A 22471-nucleotide genomic window follows, 5' to 3' on the forward strand; every position below is an offset into this window, starting at 1 on the left:
TAGCATACTTTTCACATATCGTGCATGTTCGGTGGTACCAGCTAATATTCGAAATATGTGAAATGTAGCGATCTGTATTGTCATTTGTTCATCTCATTATTTTTGTATTTATGTCGATATCTTCGGTTTGTCAAAGTATTATTTGCATCACCCTATCTAAATCTTGATTATCTAATTTGGGGCCACCATGGACCATAGTGAATGAGTCAGGGATGCTTTGGCCCGGGATTGCGTCACCTATTGAAATTTTGCTTATGCTTATTGAGGGACCAGGCACGCTGGTGTGAATGAGTCAGAGGTACCTTGGCCCGGCTATGACGTCATTGAATTGGAGTTTTGGATCAGATGTTATGATGATTCTTTAAAATTACAAAAAATGTGTCTTGATGATTCATTACGTTATGAAATAGTACAGGTTTACGAATGCTTTTTATTTTTAGTTCCCTTTTATGGCATAAAATTTGGAGATGGTTATCCCTTTGATGAGATGGACTAACACTGGTGCAAATGAAATCTTTAGTTTTACATCCCACGGTTAGGCTAAAGGAGACGGTGACGATGAGAAATGAATGAAAGTGTGGGAGAAAATTGGAGTATCCCGAGCATAATGTTGCCCACCACAAAACTACTTTCGCGGGGTTTGAACCAGGGACCCCATACAGCAGAGGTGAACGCTCTACCAATGAGCCACCGCACCCCTACTGGTATGAATGAATTAGAGGTATTTGGTTCGAGCTAATATGTTCGTTTGACGTCACTGAACTGGGATTTTTAGCTTGGAGGTTATGATGGCTTTTTCGTTCCTTTTTATGGGTATAAAATTACTAAATCAAGGTTTGATCTCTTTCTTGATGATCTATTACATTATGAATTAGTAGATCCCAGTAATAGTATAAATTAGTATTAGTATTAATATGAAACTCGAAAACTTTGGAGTTCCTCCGTGGCTAACCGGTTAGCGTATGCGCCTTTAACGTGGGAGACCAGGGTTCGATTCCCGGAAGGAGTTTAAGCGGTTTGGGTTTCACGTTAATTAGTAGATTCTATCTTAGCTGCTGAACGGGACGTTAAACTCAAAATCAACTTAACTCGAAAACTTTGGGAGGAATACTTGATTTTTGGTTAAGGTATAGTTTTCATTCACGGGACTTATGGGACTCGAACCACGATATTCAATTGGCAAAAAGTGTGTCCAGGAAAGCATACATTTATTTGAGACGCATAAAAGAGAGGGAGGGGCGATCCCGGACTTGGTTAACAATAATAATTTATATTGTATTCGTTTGTGGATTAAACAAAACGGTTGGAAAGATTTAAAAAGCTTCTTTGTGTATTGACTTATAATAATATGTTGAAAAAGAATCGTCAACTATATCGTGTTACATATGCTTACGTATTCGTTGTCACAGTATTGTTGGCATTGTTTGTTCGAACAAGTACGGTGTTTAATTGTCAAATAGTGTGTAATGGTTTACTTTGAAAAGATATATTCATTCTTTGAGAAGGAGAAAAGGGATTAGATGAAGTTATTTTGGACCTAGTTAATACCTCTTGTTTTCGTCTGTGACTTCACATTTACGTTTTGTTTAAACCTGGTTGGTTCATTGTAATAACTATCAATCATACTCATTAACGAGATAACATTGAGGAGTTGTTACTTATGACAAAACAAGAACATATATGTGTAATGATTTACTTTGAAAGAATACTTTCATTCCTAGAGGAGGTAAAATAGGGAAGTGATGAGCTGAACCTAGTTACTAGCTTTTGTTTCCGTTCGTGGATAAATAATAATGACGTCATGAGTATAGGCTTTTATAGGGCATGGAGAACATGAACGAACATTAAAATTTCATGATTGGTGGGTTAATTTGGCAGAACCAAAGTCATGGTCTCCAGAACTAATTTTAGTATTTGATCACCTAAAATTGCTAAATATATAATTTGGGAAGGATTCTAACCTCATGTATTCTCTTTATTACGTTATAGGCATGAGTTTGTTTCCACAGTCGCGATTTAGTTTCCGAAGGTCATGAGTTTGATTCTCGATGATGGCTTATATGACTGATATTATCAAATTTTTTGTGCTGTTTTGGATTTATGCTCTACATAGACGTTGTGTGAGCTCTTCAAAGTAGAATTTACTGTCACTTTATTTCCATATAATGAGGATATGCGTACCTTAATGCACTCCTCTCAAGCTTTTTGATAAGAGAGAACCACGATACTTTAACGTTACATTCTTGGTGTCGGTGTTCGTTATTGTAATTTATATCTTAAATAACATTGACAGTTGTTACAATCATCATCTCAAAATATTTTAGCCAAAATTTTTCAGTGAGTGCAAAGAGGAAATTGTTTCACGGTTAACCGTCAAACCTTATCCGGTTTTTAACTATTCGATTAACAAAAAACAGTTTTTTACTATTCGATTAACAAATAAACGGTTTTTAACTATTCGATTAACAAATAAACGGTTTTTAACTATTCGATTAAATCTTGAGTCCACTAATTTCCAGTTATTTCAAAAGTTCAAGTGAAAATTTGAAACTAAAATTTCTAGAACTCAAAAGTTTAAAATCAAAAAAATTGAACTGACATTTTCGAATTAAAAGTTTCAACCTGTTTCAAACTAAAAAAATTATAACTTGAAATTTTCAAATCACAATTTTCGAACTAAAAAGTTGAAACCAAATTTTAGAAATAAAAAATTGAAACTAAAATTTTCGAACAAAAGAAAACTTGAAATAAAATTTTTAAATTCGAAATTTCAAATCAAAGAAAAAGATTCAAACTGAAATTTTAGAATTAAACGTTTTCGAAACAAATTTTGGAAAACCACAAATTTTCGAACAAAAAAGATGAAATAAAAAAATCTATTTCAAAGTTTTCAAATCAAACAATTTCACAATGAAATTTTCGAACTAGAAATGTAAACAAATTTTCGAAACATGAAATCAAAATTTTCGAACCAAAAGAAGTTGAAACCAATTTTTTAGAACTAGAAAGTTGAAACTAAAATTTTCGAACAAAAATGAAATGAAGATTTTTCAAACGAAAAATTCGAACTGAGATTTTCGAATGAAAAGTTTCAACCTGTCAAACTAAAAATTTTATAACTTGAAAATTTTAAATTACAAATTTCGAACCAGAAAAGTTGAAACCAAATTTTAGAACTAGAAAGTTGAAACTAAAATTTTCGAAAAAAAAATGAAATCAAGATTATTTCAAACGAAAAAAAATCAAACTGAAATTTTCGAATTAAAAGATTCAACATGTGTCAAATTAAAAAAAAATATAACGAAACTTACAAATCAAATTTTTGAACCTAAAATTTCAAACCAAAATTTTCGAACTGAAAGTTTAAAGTTTCGAACAAAAAATAGTTCGAAATTATCATACAAACTTTTTCAAAAAAAATTAAGCAGAGGTTTGAAAGTGATCACTTAATTAGATTACACCTTAGAAATAAACGGTTTACAACAAATGAACGTTTTCGACTACATTTGCAATCTTAAAATTCAAAGTGTAAAATTAATGAATGGATTTCAAGGTCGAACTAGAAGTTAGAGGTAGGGATTAACTAATTTTGGGCAAAGGTAACTTTTCATCAATAGCTATCCTCTATTCAAGTTTTATAGTCATAAAAGTTTGTCATTTCAGAAGACGAGAAATCTCCATAAAATTAAAAAAAGAAAATAGGAATGATCTGTTTGGTCATAACTCATTTCATAAGGCATAACCATAGCCGTTTACTGATTTTAAAACTTTAATTGTCTTGAAGAAATATTTGGGACTAAGTTTTTGAGACGATGAACCGTTTGGTAAGCCATAACCGGACCGAGACATTGATATTGCTTGAAATGAAGTTAAATCAAGCTTTATCTCATCAGCAGCTCTAACTTACAAACCGTTTTAGTGTACTGTAACATTTATTTGTTTCAGAATAACGTCGATGTGATGAGCTAGTTGGCAGCCATAATCGGACTTTTTTTTCGTATCATCTTGTAAGCACGCAGAGCTTCTTAGAACGGTTATAGGCGTTACGCTACGTGAAAACCCGAATCCCTACCACTGAACAAACATAAACGCATATTTTCAGGACCTTGAATCGAACCTGGGACCATTTTAAGAGAAGGTTACTTACCACAGGGAATCCCATCATTCCCATACATTGTTGGAATCTCATGCTCGTAGAACGGCCGCATGATCTGCTCCTGAAAAATACTGCGACTTTATTTTGCAGTTCTTCGCCACCCTAAGAATCTTCAGTTTACCTCGGTAACAGTAGCCAGTAACGACCATTAACCCTTTTGGGAAGGATGCTTTACAGACACGGACCCACCTTCTGAAGTTCTTGACGTCTTTCTCTCGGTACATGATGGTTCTCGGTTTGCCGCAGTCGGAAAGGTAAATCCATGGTTCATCGAGCGTTACAACGTACATCAAGCTTTGTTTTGCCAGATGCCGTTCGTACAGCTTCCGGCCGTTACACTTTCGTTCCTTTTGGTGGGCATCCGTGAGAAGATGGCCGCGAGCATTCATGACTTTTTCCAGCTTGAGTTGATGGTGTAACGTCCAGCTTACAGTCCCTAAAGACACGTCAAGACGATTAGCGATACACCTTTGTGTGGGCGGATTTTCTTGCATTGTCATTTTGCAAAGTTTCCTCTGCATAGTGGAGGTGGCCTTGGTGCATTCCCGCTTCCTAGGCAACTTCGTTGGTGATCCAAATGGGGAGCTTCGTTGTCCTTGTACTTTTTAATAACATTTTTTTTCCACTTAAACTGATGTTGCCAGCATTCTTCTTGCACTGTTTTCTAATGGCAAAAACACTAAAGTGGGCCTCATGAAGAGCCGCAACATAGCCTTCCGAAAACCGGTTTAGTTTGGGCAGCATTTTGGTCACAGAGCGGAAACCCACACACTTGGAAACAAATTTAACACAACACTCACAACAATGGTCCTGTTTTGTGCGTTATTGTCGCCCGCGCGGAAATGTTTCACATGACATTTCAGTTCTTTTTCATACCTCCTAACATATGCAACACGTAATTTCATTCCTTGCATCCCCTGTGACAGTCTATGTTGCAGAGAACTATTTGGGACACAAAATCTGTTTGTTGTTTGATGTGTCTACGTGCATTACAAGCTGAGAAAAATGACTGAGACGGGTGGTCTGATGGTAGTAATTCAACAACAAATAACAGACGTAGATGCTAAACCGTAGAATCTAACGAAAAGTGTTTCCTGTAAAAGTTGTTTCCTTTTCAATAATACGTCCAAAGAAATCCAAATTGGTACCACTTCCCGTTTGAAATTCTGGGGTTGACTATCTTGGAATTATCCCCCTATGCCACTGGATATGTAAGCATCACCATTTGATTCTCACATCCGATTTGGCAATTCAATTTTCGTTTGAAATGTCTATGTGCACTACAAACGTAGAGAAATGCCTGGGACGGGTGGTCTGATACACTCTGTATATATGGTTTGGATCTGACAATTCACACCCTCCTATAGTCTCGATCTGAAAAGTGATGTTAAGTTACAATCAAGCAATCACTTGAAACACTTTATTACTTTTTCTTTTATCAAACATTGCAGGGATGACAAAACAGAACAATAAACGGTGATCCTGGAATAAATATCGAATTCGAGGTTTCAACAGATTTACACATTTTGTGTCAACTATACACCAAAAAAGGAGTTTTTGGATCTCTCTCCGTCCCAATCTGTGTATAGTCGCCTAGAGGGCATGCTGAACAGGTAGGTTTTAAGTCTTTCTAATGATCTTTTTGTGGTTGGTTCCAGTTAAAATTTTAGTATCATTTCTGTTTTATTCCATTCTGGTTACATGGCGTGCTCTCCTAGATACAATGACCCTAACAATGTTAGGGGGCAGCGGTGGCTCAGTGGTAGAGCGTTCACCTCTGGTGCTTGAGGTCCCGTGTTAGATCCCAGCCCCGCTAAGTGAACTTTTTGGTGAACAAACACCGTGTGGGTGGGTTTTCTCGGAGTTCTCCCGTTTCCTCCCACTTTCTTCATTCCACCATTCCATTCATTACTCATCATCACCGTATGCTTTAGCCTCACCGGTATAACCATGGGACGTAAAACTCAAAGATTTCATTTCAATTTTTCCTAACAATGTTGGATAAGCCATACTAATTGTACTATTTCTCGTTAAGAAGTTTGTGACATTCCTCATTTGCGTTCCACTTGATACCGAGTGTACCGATTAGAATTGTATTTTCAAACACTTTCAGTGGCGTTATTTTTTGTTGCACAACTGTACAGTACAACTCGCATAATTTATTGCATACATAAATTATCTTTATAAAAATATTACTGTTACATAAAGCTTAATACCAACATTCAGTATTATGGCAATATTTTGTCTGCTTAAAAGTAATAGTAACAATATTTAATAATATAGTCCAAATATGAATAATCCTCGTAGATTAAATTTAACGTTTTCTGATTGTCTTATACATATTGAGCCACAGAAATTGGGTAACCATCTTGTAAGCAATGCAGTTTCTTTCTCTTTTTTTCGTTTTTGGTTTGAAAGGTTTTAAAAAATATAAAAAAATGAAATTTTCAAATTTAAAATTTAAAAAGATATTTATTTAGTATAAATTTGAAACAATGTAAAGTATTTTACAAAATGAGAACATTTTCAAAAGTGTACTAAGTATTTTTGTAGAAACATATTGATTAGACACTATCAATTAATATAATAACTTTTTAGGTTTTGGAAGACAATTATGTTAGAAATATTTTTACTTTAGTATTTGTCATTCTTTTGAAAGAAAATAGTCATTTGTCAGTGTTTGCAGTATATATATGATGTTTGAAAGTATCTTGGTAGTGCCATTAATGAAAGAATAACTTGAACACATGTATTTATGGTATAAAATAATTTTTGTGTGTTTAATTTATCCCCATGAAATTTACAGTACGCAATTCAACTATTGGTTTAATGTTTACAATTTTGTCGATACAGTCACCTTTTTTAATTTTAACAATTAAGAAAAAATATAGAAGACAAGAAATTCAACTGTCGTTATTACTAAGGTAGAAAACAATTGAAAACATTCGTCAGATTAACACGAAACAGCAGCTTTTATAATTGTCAATTCTTCCTAAATTCGTCAATTTTACAGTATAGTCCCCCAAATAGTGTGTTCACTTTGAATCCTTTTGGGGAGTGTACATGATCCAGCCTGTCACACAAGCAAAGATAAACTCCAAGCTTTCAAACAATGCCTTGGATGGCTCATTGTCCTTGAGAACCACAGCATATGGGTGAATTCCGTCTTCAGAAAGCTTCCTACACAGAGCTTTTACAAGCAGCTTCCCATAGCCTTGTCTGCGATATTGCTTCAGAGTGTGTAGCATACTTAAACCTCCGTAGCTGGTCCACAAAATCCAGGCTGCAAGCTCAGATGTGATCTTCGAGAATAATCCAATTCCTCCATTCTGTTCGATGGTCTTCTTAATGTAACTTAAGGATGACTCTGTGGCGTGTGGCCAATACATTTGGATTTTATGTGCATCAGAAGGTAGCAAAGGAACAAAGTCGGCGTGTTGTGGAGTTCTATACAAAATACAAATAAAACTTATTAGAGTAGATAAAGATATTTATTATTATTATTATTATTATTATTATTATTATTATTATTATTATTATTATTATTATTATTATTAACTTCCAAACTATGCTATGCATAATCTCGGAAGACTTACAGAATGGCTTTGTCCATCAATTGATCCGGAATTTTTGACAGAACAAAGATTTGGGGAAAGGGTACCCACACAATGGTAAAGTTTAAGATAAATGCAAATAACTTCAAATACATTTAAGTAATCTAGAAGAAATTTCAGTAAAATTATGCACAATATATAGCCTATCGAAAGGTGTTATCACCTATACTGTAAGTAATCAGTGTTGTCAAGTTGTTATGGACTTATTTTTTTAAAGAACACTACGCTATGTTATTACGTATATGAGACGATTACACAATAGTGAACAAAAATAGATGTTTCTAATTCATAGCAGTGTTATAAACTTTGATATTTATTTCGAAAGATGGACTGGTACAGCTTTGATCCATATATTAAAAAATTCATGAAAACAAGTAATGGTTTCTGATTAAATTAGTTCGAAACAGAACTATTCTAACCTCAAGTAAAACAATATCTAGAGTGACTCAACAGTGCAGTCGGAATAAAAAAAAAGCAATACTTTCGTAAGGAATATTCAAAACGGAATAATTTCTAAACTAATATAACACATTTCTCATATCTAAATAGGCTATTTCAAGAATAAAAAAGGGCAGGATATAAAAATGAATAAAACGCAATAATCATTAAAGAACCAAGCAAGGGAGATTGAGTGACGTGAAAACCATTAAAATGAAAATCGTTTACTAGTTCTCCCCGTTGTCTGGTGGTTAGCGTACTGAATTTCCACCCAGCAAAGTACGATTCGAATCTTACCCACCCCCAGTACCTTCTCTTCCTTCACGTTTGGTTTTCCATGATGTAAAAACGCAGTAGAATGGTAGGAAACTTTATACACATTCTAGATATCGTCAAATACCAACATGAAACAAATATTGTCAAAGTAAAGTCTTTGCTACCTTAATATATAGGTGATTGTTTTGCTGAAGAGACTTATTGCTACAGCCATGATCCATATATTTAAAAAAGTGGTAATTTCTGTTTAAAGTAGTTCTAAAGACGAATATCCTAACTTCAAATGCAAAAATATGTCGGCTGTCAAAACAGTGGTATCAGAATATAAAATTACATTTCAGTAACTTTGTAAAGGATTTAGAACCGATACATTCCAAAGATCAAGGCTGGATAATTCTATCTTTTCAAATTACTCTTTAAATTTGCAACAATGTTATATATTATATATATATTCTTATTGAGCGTTATCTAATCACCTTTCACGTATATCAAAAGAATTCAACTGGGATATTCGTGCACATCGTAATAAAGAAAATGAAGTAACTGGAGGCTCAATTTCGTATTATAAATCTTTCCGCATCCGGAAAAATTACCAATGCATTGATTGTTATTTGAATTATAGAATGTCTTCTCCCATTCATCTGTCAAGGGATAGACAAATGTGTCTCCTCCTTCTTGTCACATGGTGTGTACAGTGGAATGAGGACGTTTGGGTACAAAATCTACCCATGCAGCTACTATGTGTAATTTGATATATTTTAAAGATAGTAAGGATAAAGGAATATACTTTATCCTTACTCTGACAGTCTGATCCCGTTTTCTTTCTGCTTTATGAAGATAGTATAATTATTTTACCCTTATTAATGTCAATTTTAAAACTTAACTTGTATGTGATTATGAGCAGAACATATATTTTGTTTGTTGTATTCATTTGTTCTTCCTACCTATTTACTGATTTTTACGTCAATTTTGTTCTATTAGATTTCCTACATCTTTTAGCTAATAATTTGCTAAATTGTAGTAAGAGAAAATAACGAGAAAATAGATTAAATGACAGATAGAAAGAACAATTACATATACATAATGATTGACACAGCTTGTTTTTCTTATTTGGAACAAGGAGGAATGCCAAAACAGTGGAAAGAGTCAATCGCTGTTCCAATTCACAAGAAAGGCGACAAAACTGACTGTAATAATTATCGAGGTATTTTTCTTCCATCAGCATCCTATAAAATCCCCTCAAACATTCTATTAGCAAGATTGACCCCTTGCGCAGATAAAATAATTGGGGATTATCAGTGTGGATTTAGGGGAATCGCATCACAATCGACCAGATACTTTCCTTTGACAAATCCTCGGAAAGAAATGGAAATACATTGCCCCATTACGTCGGCCTAAGACTCCGTTAAGGGGGAAACATTGTACAACATTCTTAAAGAATTTGGAATACCGAGAAACAAGTTAGATTAATTATGATGTGTTTAAATGTATCCCAAGATAGAGTAGGAAAACCCATGTCCACAAGCTTTCACGTTGAGAATGGCCTAAAAAAAAGAAGAAGATGAGTTGTTTCCAATATTATTCAACTTTGTTCTGGAGTAGGCTATAAGAAAAATCAAAGAAAGCAACCAGGGCCTAGAACTGAATAGTATTGACCAGGCTATGGCGTATGCTGATAATACAAATATATAGGGGATGTTAGGAGAACAATAGAAAGAAGTGCAGATGTCTTACTAAACGCTTGCAAGGACGTGGGTTTGGAAGTAAATATAGAGAGAATTAGTTATATGGAGATTCGCCGGGATCGTTATAGTGCAAACTATGGATGTGTCAAAATATCAAATAATTATTTCGACAAAGTAGATACCTTCAAATTTCAAGAATCAATGTTAAGAGCACAGCCATATCCACGAAGACAATTAAATTTTGAATATAATCAAGAAATTCATGTTATTACTCAGTTTTTTTTTTTTTTTTTTGCCTTCTTCAATTCTTTCGAGAAATTTGAAGTTTAAATATATAAAACGATAATCATGCCCATTGTGCTGCATGGTTGCGAAACATGGTCGTTTATTCTGAGAGTAGGACGCAGACTAAAAGTATTTGAGAATACAATTTTGAGGCGAATATTTGGTCCCAAGAGGAAGGGAATGGGAAACGGAGGAAACTTCATAATGAGGAACTGCATAATTGATACAGTTTATCAAACATTGTTAGGGTATCACGTCTAGGAGGCTCAAGTAAGCAAATTCATGTAGCCAGAATGGAAGAAATTAACAACGCATTCAAAGTTTTAACTGGAAATCCAACCGGAGAACGAACATTAGGAAGACCTAGGCGCAGATGGCAGGACAATATTAAAATGGATCTCGCAGAAATAGTAATATAAAATAAAAACTGGATCCAATTGGCGAAGGACAGAAGTAAACAGACAGCTTTTGTGAGCGCGGCATTGAACCTCTGGGTTCTATAGGTTATGAAGTTAGTAAAGTATTTGTTTGTGAAATGTGAATAAAATGATTTTCTAAAGGATAAGCTTAATAAGTTACTTACCCCAAGACTAAACCATCTCTACTGGATTTTTCCACAAAAGTGGCTAATATCGTATTGTAGAATTCTTAACGAAATATTGGTTTATAAAGTATAAATAAAATCGTTAAGAACAGTCTATGAGAAATTTTTAAATTTTGATTTTCACCTCCAGCAAACCACCCTGTATCATAGCCCTCCAGAGAATCAAGAAAACTTAAATTTAAAATAACATTCTCTACAAAGCTTACGGAGTCTCAAAATCCTTTGCTTCATCACGATGTAGCCAATAGATTTTGCACATTGTTGAATTCGTAGTCCCTTTTTTATCGGCAACTTCCAGTAGGACTGACAAATGTCGTTCATGTACACCAGGAAAGAACATTGGATGACTCCAGTTGATGTAGTTTGTATTATCCAGAACTTTTTTTAGTGTAGCACAGGTATGGTCTAAAGTGTAGAAACTAATGCTGTTTTCCCAATCCTAGAGAGGGACAAAAAAGTAGTTAACAACGAGCCAACAACATTTATTCTTTTACTTCAAAGTGCAATGAAAAACTAAAAATAAATAAAAAGTACATACCACGAAACTTTCTCGTTCCCACTTCTCAAATTAAATCACATTACGCTGCAGTTATTACTGAAACATCTATTTATGAAATATAAACAAAATGATAATGGGCGTTTTAGGAGAACTTCATCCAAAGAGAACGTATAAAATGCAGTTTAGTCGTTGTAAAATTTTTCACGAGAAATTGTTTATGACGTTGTAGGGATATTAAAAAAATATATTTATCTTTCAAACATGGATAAAATCACCTAAACAGTTTTCCTAGAATATTGTCCAAAAGGAACTAATTCCCAAGAATAAACTTCATATGCACTTCTCATGAGAAACAACTTGTGTCATGTAATGAAATATGAAAGAAACGTCCTGAGTACATTTTGAGAACACCGTGCGAAAAAAAAAAATCTTGAGAGTATACTACACCTTGAGAATTTTTTCAGGAGAAATGACTTATTTTATAATGTAGGCTTGTTAATGAAACATCTATTTATGAAATGTGAACAAATCGCTTGCGTTTGTTTAAAACACGATTCTGAAAGATACTCATCCTAAGTGTAAATTATCTCTTGTGCATTCTTTCTAGAAAAAATGACTAATGCCATACTATAGAATTCTTGATAAAATATTGGCTTATAAAACACAAACAAAATCGTTAAGAGCAATAATTTATGAGATTTTCTTTATTTTTTTTTTTTTTTTTTTTTGTTTTTTATCGCTAGCAAATTATCCGAGCTCTCTGGAAAATCACATAGAAACCTTAAATTTAAAATTTGACACAGGTAAATTGAACGATATGGCTTCTAGGAAAGTACAATTTGATCAGTCAGCCTAATTGAATAGCAGCACCATCTTTTTACGAATCGTCTTGTTCATTACTTTATTGTTAACATAAAGGATCGTATTTGAGAAAATATTTTTTCTTAGTTTTATCTATTAGAATTAAAAAGTATCTATAACTATTTAAACTTCTTCTTAAAACATTACCACAGTTATTATAAATAAAGTTAATACAACCTGTAGTACATGTAGCTCAACCTATAGTAGTTGTTATAAGTTAAGTTCGAAAAATAGCAAGTCGTTATTTACACAACTCTTCTCCTTTTCAACGTGTACTGAACATGAAATATTTTCTGCTTGAATTCAGAACGTTTTGTCTCCACATAAAAATCAACTTGATATACAAGTTTTCGGACGTTAAACAAATACTGATTTTCAAATTGGAGGCACGTAAACTTTATAATACAAAATTATAAAATAATTTAAACCTTTACCAAAACAACTATGCTTTTACTACTTTATGTATATTTTCCACCTTTTGCTAACTTCTCACAAGGGAGGTTCACGAAGTTGCTTTCCTGAGATCCGAACGAGACAATTGTGTTTGTATTTGATATGTTATAACTAGACGAATCCCAAAGTTATACGTGCCACCGGGCGGAATGTCGTGAGTTACAACATATTTAGTAATGTACACAAAGCTACAAAGCTGGCACAATAGTTTGAACCGGGTCATTTGTTCGGAAACGGTTGGGTAAATGGAAACCTCGGCGAACACGTATCCCATCATTTTCAAGGACACACTTTTTGGGATAAAGAAGTTTTCCACAGACTCAGGGTCCCAGACGCGGTCTAACCCAGCATTTTCAAATGGCAAGAGGGGTTAAGTAGCACATCGTTTCAAACCTTTTGTTAAATGAAAGAAGATGAAGGAAGTCTCGACTTTCTACGACAACCTGTGCAAAATGGCGGCGGGTCAAAATGTAAACAAAAGTTTAATTGAAAATCTCATTCATACCAGTACAAATCTAAATCTCTATTTTTCTCTATTATGTATTTAGAAACAATAGCAACAATAAAGAACAATTGAATTTCGATTCACTTGAACTATTATTTCATTCTGTAACAACACATATATGTTTTGTTCCTAACGCACGTTCTTCACGGTTCTCTCGATATAATTTATATGAATATAACGAATATGCGATGAGCACATAACTCTGACTTCCTATTCATACTGCTAAACAAAAGTTGAACACCTTTGGGTATTTTTCTAATTTTGTCACACGTACCTTATATATAAAGAATTTGCTGCACCAGTCAGATTGGGGGTTCTATTGTAACGCATTTGTGATAGTTACATTTGTATTTCATTCGTTATTTTGAATGCAATATTTCAAGCAATACCAAATATACACAAAACATTCATTTACAAGATTGGTGAGCAGTACCAAACCACGTGCAAATGATTTCAGTGCATCGAGCTGCGCAAACTTTGTTGGCTTGTCACAATATTCCAAGAAATAGCATATTTATATACAAACTCATTTCTCACGCTGGCAGCCGTATTGGATTACAAATTATACTCTGATATTTTGTGAATATCTGCTATTAACCATAAACGTAAATACCACATTTCGCTTCTGCAACACCAGTGATTTGAGGGGGACATGCGTTCCATACATAGTACGACATTTTGAACTCAAAATGTCGTGTTTTTTTTTTAACATTTCACATCTTTTCGTCACCTACTGATCAACATTCATGCCAAATTTGGATTTCCTAGCTTCAGCAGTTTTGTATGCCTATCCTTTCAATATAGGTTTTAAGCGGTCATCTTGGATTAAAGGTGGGCATAGACATTCAATTAAGATTTTGTTTACATTTTGACCCGCCGCCATTTTGCACGGGGTTGTTGTAGAAAGTCGAAACTTGCTTCATCTTCTTTCATTTAACAACAGGTTTCAAACGATTTGACAGTTAACTCCTCTTGCCATTTGAAACGTTTTAGTTACACCCCATCTGGAACCCTGTGGATGCCCTGCAATAAGACGCTTTAACTTAAATCGTTGTACTTTGAAAATAATACCACAATTCCTTTCCTGTTTTAACATTATAACATATCACTGATATGTTTTGATATGTTATTTGTCTCATTGTTTCGATTTATAGGGGTAGCAATGGACTTTTGGATTAGCTTTTTTCTTTTACTTTTTGACTCACCGCCATTTTGCACAGGGTTGTCGTAGAGAGTCAAGACTTGCTCCATTTTCTTTCATTTTAGAACAGCTTTCAAACGATGTGCTACTTAACCCCCCTTGCCTTTGAAAATTTTAAGTTGGACCCCGTCTGGGACCCTGCGGGGGTCTTTAGGGCAAAGTTTTTTACCCCCAAAAGTATGTCTTTGAAAATGATGGGATATATGTTCGCCAAGCTTTCCATTTACCCAACCTTTTCCGAACAAATGACTCGATTCAAACTATTCTTCCAGTTTTTTTTTTTTTTTTATTTATTTTTTTTTTATAGCTTCCACATTACAAAATATGTTGTAACTGAAGGCATTCCGCCCGGTGGCACATGTAACTTTGGGATTCGTCTAGTTATAACATATCGAATACAAACACAATTGTCTCGTTCGGATCTCAGCGGAGCAACTTCGTGACCCTCCCTTGTCAGTGTAAACTTAGATATTCTAGTCTCTACCAAATTTAAGCCTAAGCTCTTTTAAATCATGGATTATATTTACAATGAGGAATGTGTTGCTACCAATTGTATTTCTGCATGATGCATGTAAGTCGAGGAATGTACTCACTGGAATAAGAACGAAAAAGGTTCTTGTCTCTAGAGTTCCTCCAGGACTTAGTATTCGGAAGTAATGGGTGTCATCCTTCTTCTTCCAGTCAACTTGGGTTTTGATCAGGTAATAAAACTGTGCAAGAAGTAAAAAAAAAAAACGTAAAATATATAAAAATCTTAGGGGATGATAGGAGAACAGTAGAAATAAATGCAGAGATCTTATTAAATGCTTGCAGGGACATGGGTTTAGAAGTAAATGCAGAGAAAACTAAATACATGGAAGTGCGTCGGGACCGTAATACGGCAAATTGTGGAGGCGTTAAAATATTAAATAATACTTTTGATAAAGTGGATACTTTCAAATATTTAGGATCAATATTAACAGACGAAAATCATATTCACGAAGAAATTAAATGCCGACTAAAAGCAGGGAATTCGTGTTACTATTCGATTCAAAATCTCTTGTCGTCGCGAATTCTGTCGAAGAATTTGAAGCTTAAAATATATAAAACGATAATCATGCCTGTTGTTCTGTATGGTTGCGAAACATGGTCACTTACTCTGAGGGAAGAACATAGACTGAAAGTATTTGAGAACAAGATCCTGAGACGAATATTCGGACCCAAGAGGAACGAGAATGGGGAATGGCGGAAACTTCATAACGAGGAACTACATAGTTTATACGGTTTACCCAACATTGTTAGGGTCGTCAAGTCTAGGAGGCTTAGGTGGGCAGGCCATGTAGCTAGAATGGAAGAAAGTAGAAACGCTTTCAAAGTCTTGACTGGAAGACCCATAGGAAAACGACCATTAGGAAGACCTAGGCGCAGATGGGAGGATAATATTAAGATGGATCTCGCAGAGATAGGAATACAAAGTAGAAACTGGATGCAGTTAGCTAAGGATAGAAGTCAGTGGAGAGCTTTTGTGAACGCGGCATTGAACCTCCGGGTTCCATAGGCCATAGAGTTAGTTAGTTAGTTAGTTATGTTTTTATATTTTAATCAACTAACTGAAATGTATGTTTTCCGCACGGGGCGAATAGGTTTGTGGGAAATATTTGAATTCCCCTCAAACTTAGAATATTTATTTCAATGGAAATGTAATGATAAAAATACAGAAATTATTCTACTTTTGCCATAAATATTGAAACATTCTGCCCCTACAGAATATACCTTTAATCAAATTGATATGATCTAAAAACCCAGTTTGAAGTAGGTATAAACTATCTTCCAAAAATCATTTCAAACGAGTTAGATGTTTTCTCGGCCCCCAAAACAAATATCAGTCATTTTTGACATTCTATTTTTCACCCAATTTTCGTCACAATCTGCCAATTGGGATAAACTTAAACTGTATTGAGAGTGACACTATTTATTTCAGCTACCCCCTAAACTATAGATTTCCCATTAGTATAAGCCTTTTTGCATTATTTTTACACAGTAAAAAATGGTTGTGTTAATTCAACTCAAATTTAACACACGGTAGTGAAGACTACAACTTTGCGGTGTTAATTCAACACAGACCCGCGGTGTTAGCGTTTAACACAGGCGCTGTGTTACGTTTCTAACACACAACTGGTGTTGAGCGGTGTTAAATTCGGATTTGTGTTAGTATTTTCTGAGTTGATTCGACACGATATCAGGGTCTGTAGTGTGGGGAAAAGTGTTGAGTGTTACTTTTGGCGGTGTTGCACCAACACGAAGAAAGTAACATAGTGTGTAGTGTGTTAATATTTTGTGTTAATATTACACCATGTCAAGTATTAATATAACACAGAGACTGTGTTATTTCAACATCATTTTCTTATTATTTCAACAGACAATCTGTGTCATAATTCAAGATCAAAACCGTATAAGTAACACCATTTTGATGTTAATTCAACACTCCCTGTGTTAAAATTCAAGTCAGACTACCAGATTAATACCGTTTTTGGTCTTATTTCGACTCCAGTTCTGTGTTACTACGTCACTTTTTTTGGTATCGACTGAACCACTTTTATGTGCTGGAAAAGCTTGTGGTGTGCCTAACATTTATTGTGAAGTATTTCTGGATGGTTCGAAACACATCCTTCACCAACAACTTGTTCAAGATGATAGGAAACTCTTACCTATATCCTTATAGTATGTTTGCCTCTTAAGTGTGCTTCTACTGGTTTTCCTCCATTTTTGGAACAGTCCCCGGTGTTGATTGGTGAGCTCTAGTGCAGTGTAGAAGTGACACAGTAATACGGTGTTACATATTTCTTCAGAAACATTATGTGAAACATTTGAGAACACAACGCCCAGTTTGCACGTTGAAATTTTGCGAATACCTGGATTTGTTTAAGTATTTCTTTCTACTGTGTTTGACTGCAGCTTCAGTAAATAAGCCTTTATAATTAGATGGGCAGCATATTTGACAATTACGCAGAAAACAGCACCGAAGATTATACACTTGTGTTAATTTAACACACAGGCTGTGTGCCATTTCAACTACCGGCATTTGATACGCAACTCCAAATGGAGAGTTAGTTGTTCTAACCACCTGTTTGTGTTATATTTTAACACAATTGTGTTAACGCATACCCATTTCATTGAAATAACACAATGATTTTTTACAGTGTAAATGTCACTCCTTCTAACTTCGACAGCTTGGAGTGTTTTACTCTCACAGTATTCTTTTTTTTTTCGGATTGAAAGTCATATATCTACTAAGTTTTGTTCAAAATAGCTACATACACATACACCTAAATATATATAGAGAGAGATGTGGGAGCAACGCTTTTGGCGTTTCCCCTGTAAATTCCCAAACCAGGTGACATGTCCGATCATGTGTAAACTTGAACTTAAATGTGAATGCGATCGTAACGTAAAAGTTTGACGAATCCAAACTATGGATTTGACATTTGTTCCAGTGATTTAGATATATATTTTTTTTTTAATTTTTAATCCCGTCTCACCTCCTGTGCCTATGCGGCTGAACTGTGAGTTGAATGCTATCGGGACAATAAGTGTTAATCTCAGCGACATCGAGAACTATGGATACGACACAAATGTCGATCATTTCCTATTATTTTCATATGTCAATCCTTTCCCGCCACCCTAGGAGTGCTAACGGTGATTAAACGTAAAGTTAAATGGTAGAGGGAGTGTAGACAATCAACTTATAAACATCGAGAACTATAGATTCGATACTAATATCGGTCATTTTTTAATATGTTTTCGTGTCACCATTCCCTCCCCCAGAGGTACTAAATGGGGCTGAACTTGAATTTGAACAGCATCGGGGTACCCACTTCAGCGACACCGTAAAATATGAACTCTACACTAATATTGGTCATTTTTGACAATCTTATATGTTACTTCCTTTCACACTTCCTAGGTGTCCTAGGGAGTCTTATCCCTACTGAAAGGTGAACTCGAACTTATAGGTCATCGGAGATGAGGCTAATCAACTTACGGATTCACAAAGCTATGTATTCTACACTAATCTCGTCCATTTTCAGTTATTTTACATGCCACAATAAACTCACCATCCTAATGAGCTCATGGAACCTCAACTTGAACTTAAATGGCATCTGAAGTATCATATTTCAACTCAGTGACCACGAAAACTATTCTTTGGACATTAATATCATTCATTTTATCATATTTATGTCTACCCCTTCCACCCCATAAGGGGATATAGCTTTTACTTGAGGCTGAGCTTGGACTTAAACGGAATCAGGACTGAAAAAATAATAATTTAGCGACGCTAGAAACTAATGATTCGACAGTAATGTCCATCGTATTCGATATTTTTACACGTCACAATTTCATTCCTAGAGTGCTAACGGGGGCTCATATCGAACTTAGAAGGCATCGCGAATGTCACTATTTATCTAAGCGATCCCGAAAACCATCGACTCGACATTAATATATGTTATTTTTGACCATTTTTACATGTCTTTCCCTCCACTTCCCGTAGAAATGCTAATGAGTCCTATCCCAACTGGAAGATAACTTTGAACCTAAGGGATGTATATATCACTTCTCCCACTCTTCCCACTCTTCCCTAGGTGTGCTAGATGATCTTACCCCAGCAATACTCTTTTTCAGAGTAATATGTACACTGAGTTTTGTTAAAATTGCTACAGGTGTTTCAGTGTTAAGTGGAACATGCATACATACACACACACATACACACACATATATACATACACACATTTATTTTTATATACATATAAAGAATGCGTAAGCGCATTCGAGTTTCAATCAGAACTACTGAGAGAGGGAATTATCTTTGAAAACTAGATTGATTGCTCTCAAAAATTTACAATGACAGTCAAACCCAAATGATCCCAAATCTTAAGTCTAAGTTCAGTGGCGCAACCAGCTATGAACTCGGGGCCCAGCCCCCCTCCGAAACTAATCTCGGCTAACTGCAATCAAACTGCGCTGCAGTCAAATTTTGTTGAAATTTCCAAACAATCATTACTGTTTCTAATTTGTCCGGTATCTTTAAAAATATGTAAACTCACAAATACACAGGTACCGTGCGTCAACAGCGCTCTTGATCTGTACTGAGGCATGCGACATCATGTGCGGAATATCGTATTAATAGCTGTAAATTTGAATTTTTATTTCAATGCAATTTGCCGTGTTAATGATAGGGAAAGGAAATAAAATCTACAAGTTTGAAGTCCCACGTAATGCCCTTTAGGCTAAGGGAGACTACGATTAAAGCAAGTGAATGGTGATGGAAGAATTGGTGGAAAGATAAATTGGGAGGAAACGGGAGTACCTCGAGGAAACCCATGGACACAGACCCATCACAAACTTACTTGGCCGCAGATCGAACCAGGGACTCCACGCACCAGAGGTAGGCGCTCTATCACAGAGCCATCGTGCCCCCGTTAATAATAGGGATAACTAAATTTCTTATAATGAGGAGATTTCAAACTTTCAATTTGTTCATATCAGATGGTGCAGCAAGTAGCTTACAGACTATTGTACTAGGTAGTCTTGGCTCCTCCCAAAATTAAATCCTGGTTGCGCCACTGTCTATGTTACACTATAGTTTTGAAACGTAAGATGTGCAAAACAGAAAAATGTCAAACTCGTATTAACTTAAAATTTGAAACCTGGGACGAAACTTATAGTAACCATATTCGGATTCATGAAAAACAACCTTCAATGCTACCACATGTTTCGACTAGAATCTAGAATAACATTTACGAAACGTAGCTAATGCTTTAGCCTCAAGGATTGGTTAGTATATGATTAAATGTGGTGTTCATCCAGCGTCGTGGAAATAATTGCAGAGATTCCTGGAAGATACAGGTAGTGAACTTCGGTCAAGAAAACCAACAACAATGACGAAGTGTTTTGCGATGTGCTAACCACATACCTACAACTTCAATTCCTTGCTTTTTGGTTGATGGCCTTAGTTTTTTGTTAAGTTCTGAAGTGACCATGTGATGATTGCAGCGGACGAAATAGTGAACATTTTTTTTTTTTTAAATTATCTTCCTTAAAGAAAAAATTGCACGTTTCTACGGCGAAGTTAAACATGAAATTTATATTTATGCAGATTTCGTTACAGTCACCTTTTGATATTGTTAATTTTAAATTCATTTACTTAACAGTAAATTTGAATTTATTAAATACGTTTTGATTGTAGGAAATTTATTTTTCTGTTTTTTTTTAGAGAATTTTAAATTTTAATCAAATTTACCCTATTATTTAATATATATATATATATATATATATATATATATATATATATATATATATATATATGTGTGTGTGTGTGTGTGTGTGTGTGTGTATTATTGCCAGGTGTATTTCTTTATGATAATGTAGATGCTAGTTAATTTGGTACTTAAAGTTCTGTATAGTCTTGAGGTTATATTAAACGTAGGCCTGTAGATTATAAGGTACATTCGCGAAGTGTCCCCTACACAACAGCATCAAACAACTATATGAAAAAAAAAACTTATTCCGTGAAAGAGACCAGAAAAAAATGTTTAGTTGCTCCCTTTTGCGCATTTTTAGTTTTATACAGAATATTAATCAACATGTACTCTATTTTCAATCTCCGTTAAACCATCAGAGTAAAAACACGTGATATGACGAAACAGAGACAAAAGAAAACTGTTCATTGGACGTTATTCCATCCTGCTGTTTAATCATTGGAGCATATTCCATCCTGCTGTTTAACCATTGGAGCGCAGCGAGCTTTGAAACACATGGAGTGCAGTCGAAGCTTCCGCCTAGTGTAATGCAATTTCTTCAGGCACAAATCTCAAAATTTCAGGAAATTCAGCAGACAGTTTGGGAATCGCAATCTACGCTTTTCACAAAATACGTGATTCACGCGTTCAGTAAGGTTCCTGCCATATTTTTTCATTCTTAGTCGCCATAATCATCAACATCGATAAGTCCTTTTCCAAACTTTCTGCAGCACTAGCCATACAACCATCACTTACTTGGAATTCATACTTGGCGGGCGAATAGATTGCACTTGATGTGTTTTCAAGCTCGCTACTGCACAATGATTGAACGGAAATGTCTGTCTACCAGCTGGGAAGAGGGTAACGTCCAATGAAAAACTTTGCATTATTCTCGTTTCGTCATCTTACATTCTTCTCCTCTGTCAGTTTAATGGAGGTTGAAAGAAAAATCCACGTAACGTATACAAAGTTCGTAAATTATATTAGTTTTACATTTGAAATAGAAAACAAAAAGACTTACGCTTAATTTTGTTCTTTAATTCTTTGAAACATTGGTGATAATAACAATTACACCAAAAGAATATGCATAGTACTTACATACATCGTATGAGGCCACTCTATTTCCAGCATTTGTAGGAGAGAAGGAATTTGACTCCCAGGTACATCAGCTAATATGTCATCATCCCTCTGCTCAAATGCTGCTAAGTTTCCCATATTTCCAATTGCTGATTCATTCACTCCAGATTCAGATGCATCCGTCTACGAAAACAACATCAGCTAAATTTAAGGAAGACAACAGATGCACGGAAACACAGAGCAAACAAGAAAACGCTCTGTTCGTGGACAAGTTACAAAATTTGAGGAGAGTGTAGAGTCTCATTTACAATCAAGTTCTTCGGAGATGTATAAATAAGTAGATTACTTTTAAAAGAAACCCTATTCACACAACTTTTATGGTAGACCTAAGTGAGATCTCCTTCTAAAGAAACAAATTAGCTTCATTGCACACTCTGAAATTTCGACAGATTTTTAAACTAGAGCAATCCAATGTTGAAATCGAAAGTAATAGGTCTGATACTTTCGGTTAGCGCAGATGAATAATTGAAGAAGTATGATCTATT

General features: G+C 34.9%; 1 protein-coding gene across 1 annotated transcript; it reads right to left on the reverse strand.

Moving 5' to 3' along the window:
- Nucleotides 1-6860: 6860 nt before the first annotated feature.
- On the reverse strand, nt 6861-22102 carry LOC145687725 (uncharacterized). The gene is made up of 4 exons (XM_081761179.1): nt 21948-22102; nt 15171-15287; nt 11265-11497; nt 6861-7603 (listed from the first exon to the last, which is right to left on the reverse strand). The coding sequence occupies exons 1-4, from the start codon at nt 22062-22064 to the stop codon at nt 7192-7194; spliced, it is 879 nt and encodes a 292-aa protein (XP_081617305.1). The 5' UTR covers nt 22065-22102; the 3' UTR covers nt 6861-7191.
- Between the last annotated feature and the right edge of the window lie 369 nt (nt 22103-22471).

This window comes from Thermobia domestica, chromosome 6 (assembly GCF_964235325.1).
Source record: "Thermobia domestica chromosome 6, izTheDome1.hap1.1, whole genome shotgun sequence".
NCBI classification, from domain to species: Eukaryota; Metazoa; Arthropoda; class Insecta; order Zygentoma; family Lepismatidae; genus Thermobia; species Thermobia domestica.

Bases quoted from the DNA above. Each gene is read 5' to 3' on its own strand.
- LOC145687725 (XM_081761179.1), bottom strand. From the start codon at position 22,064: ATGGGAAACTTAGCAGCATTTGAGCAGAGGGATGATGACATATTAGCT. The intron at 15,288-21,947 runs GTAAGTACTATG...CTTCTTGCACAG, and splicing joins AGTGGCCTCATACGATGTAT to TTTTATTACCTGATCAAAAC. The intron at 7,604-11,264 runs GTAAGCTTTGTA...TATTTTGTATAG, and splicing joins GCAAAGGATTTTGAGACTCC to AACTCCACAACACGCCGACT.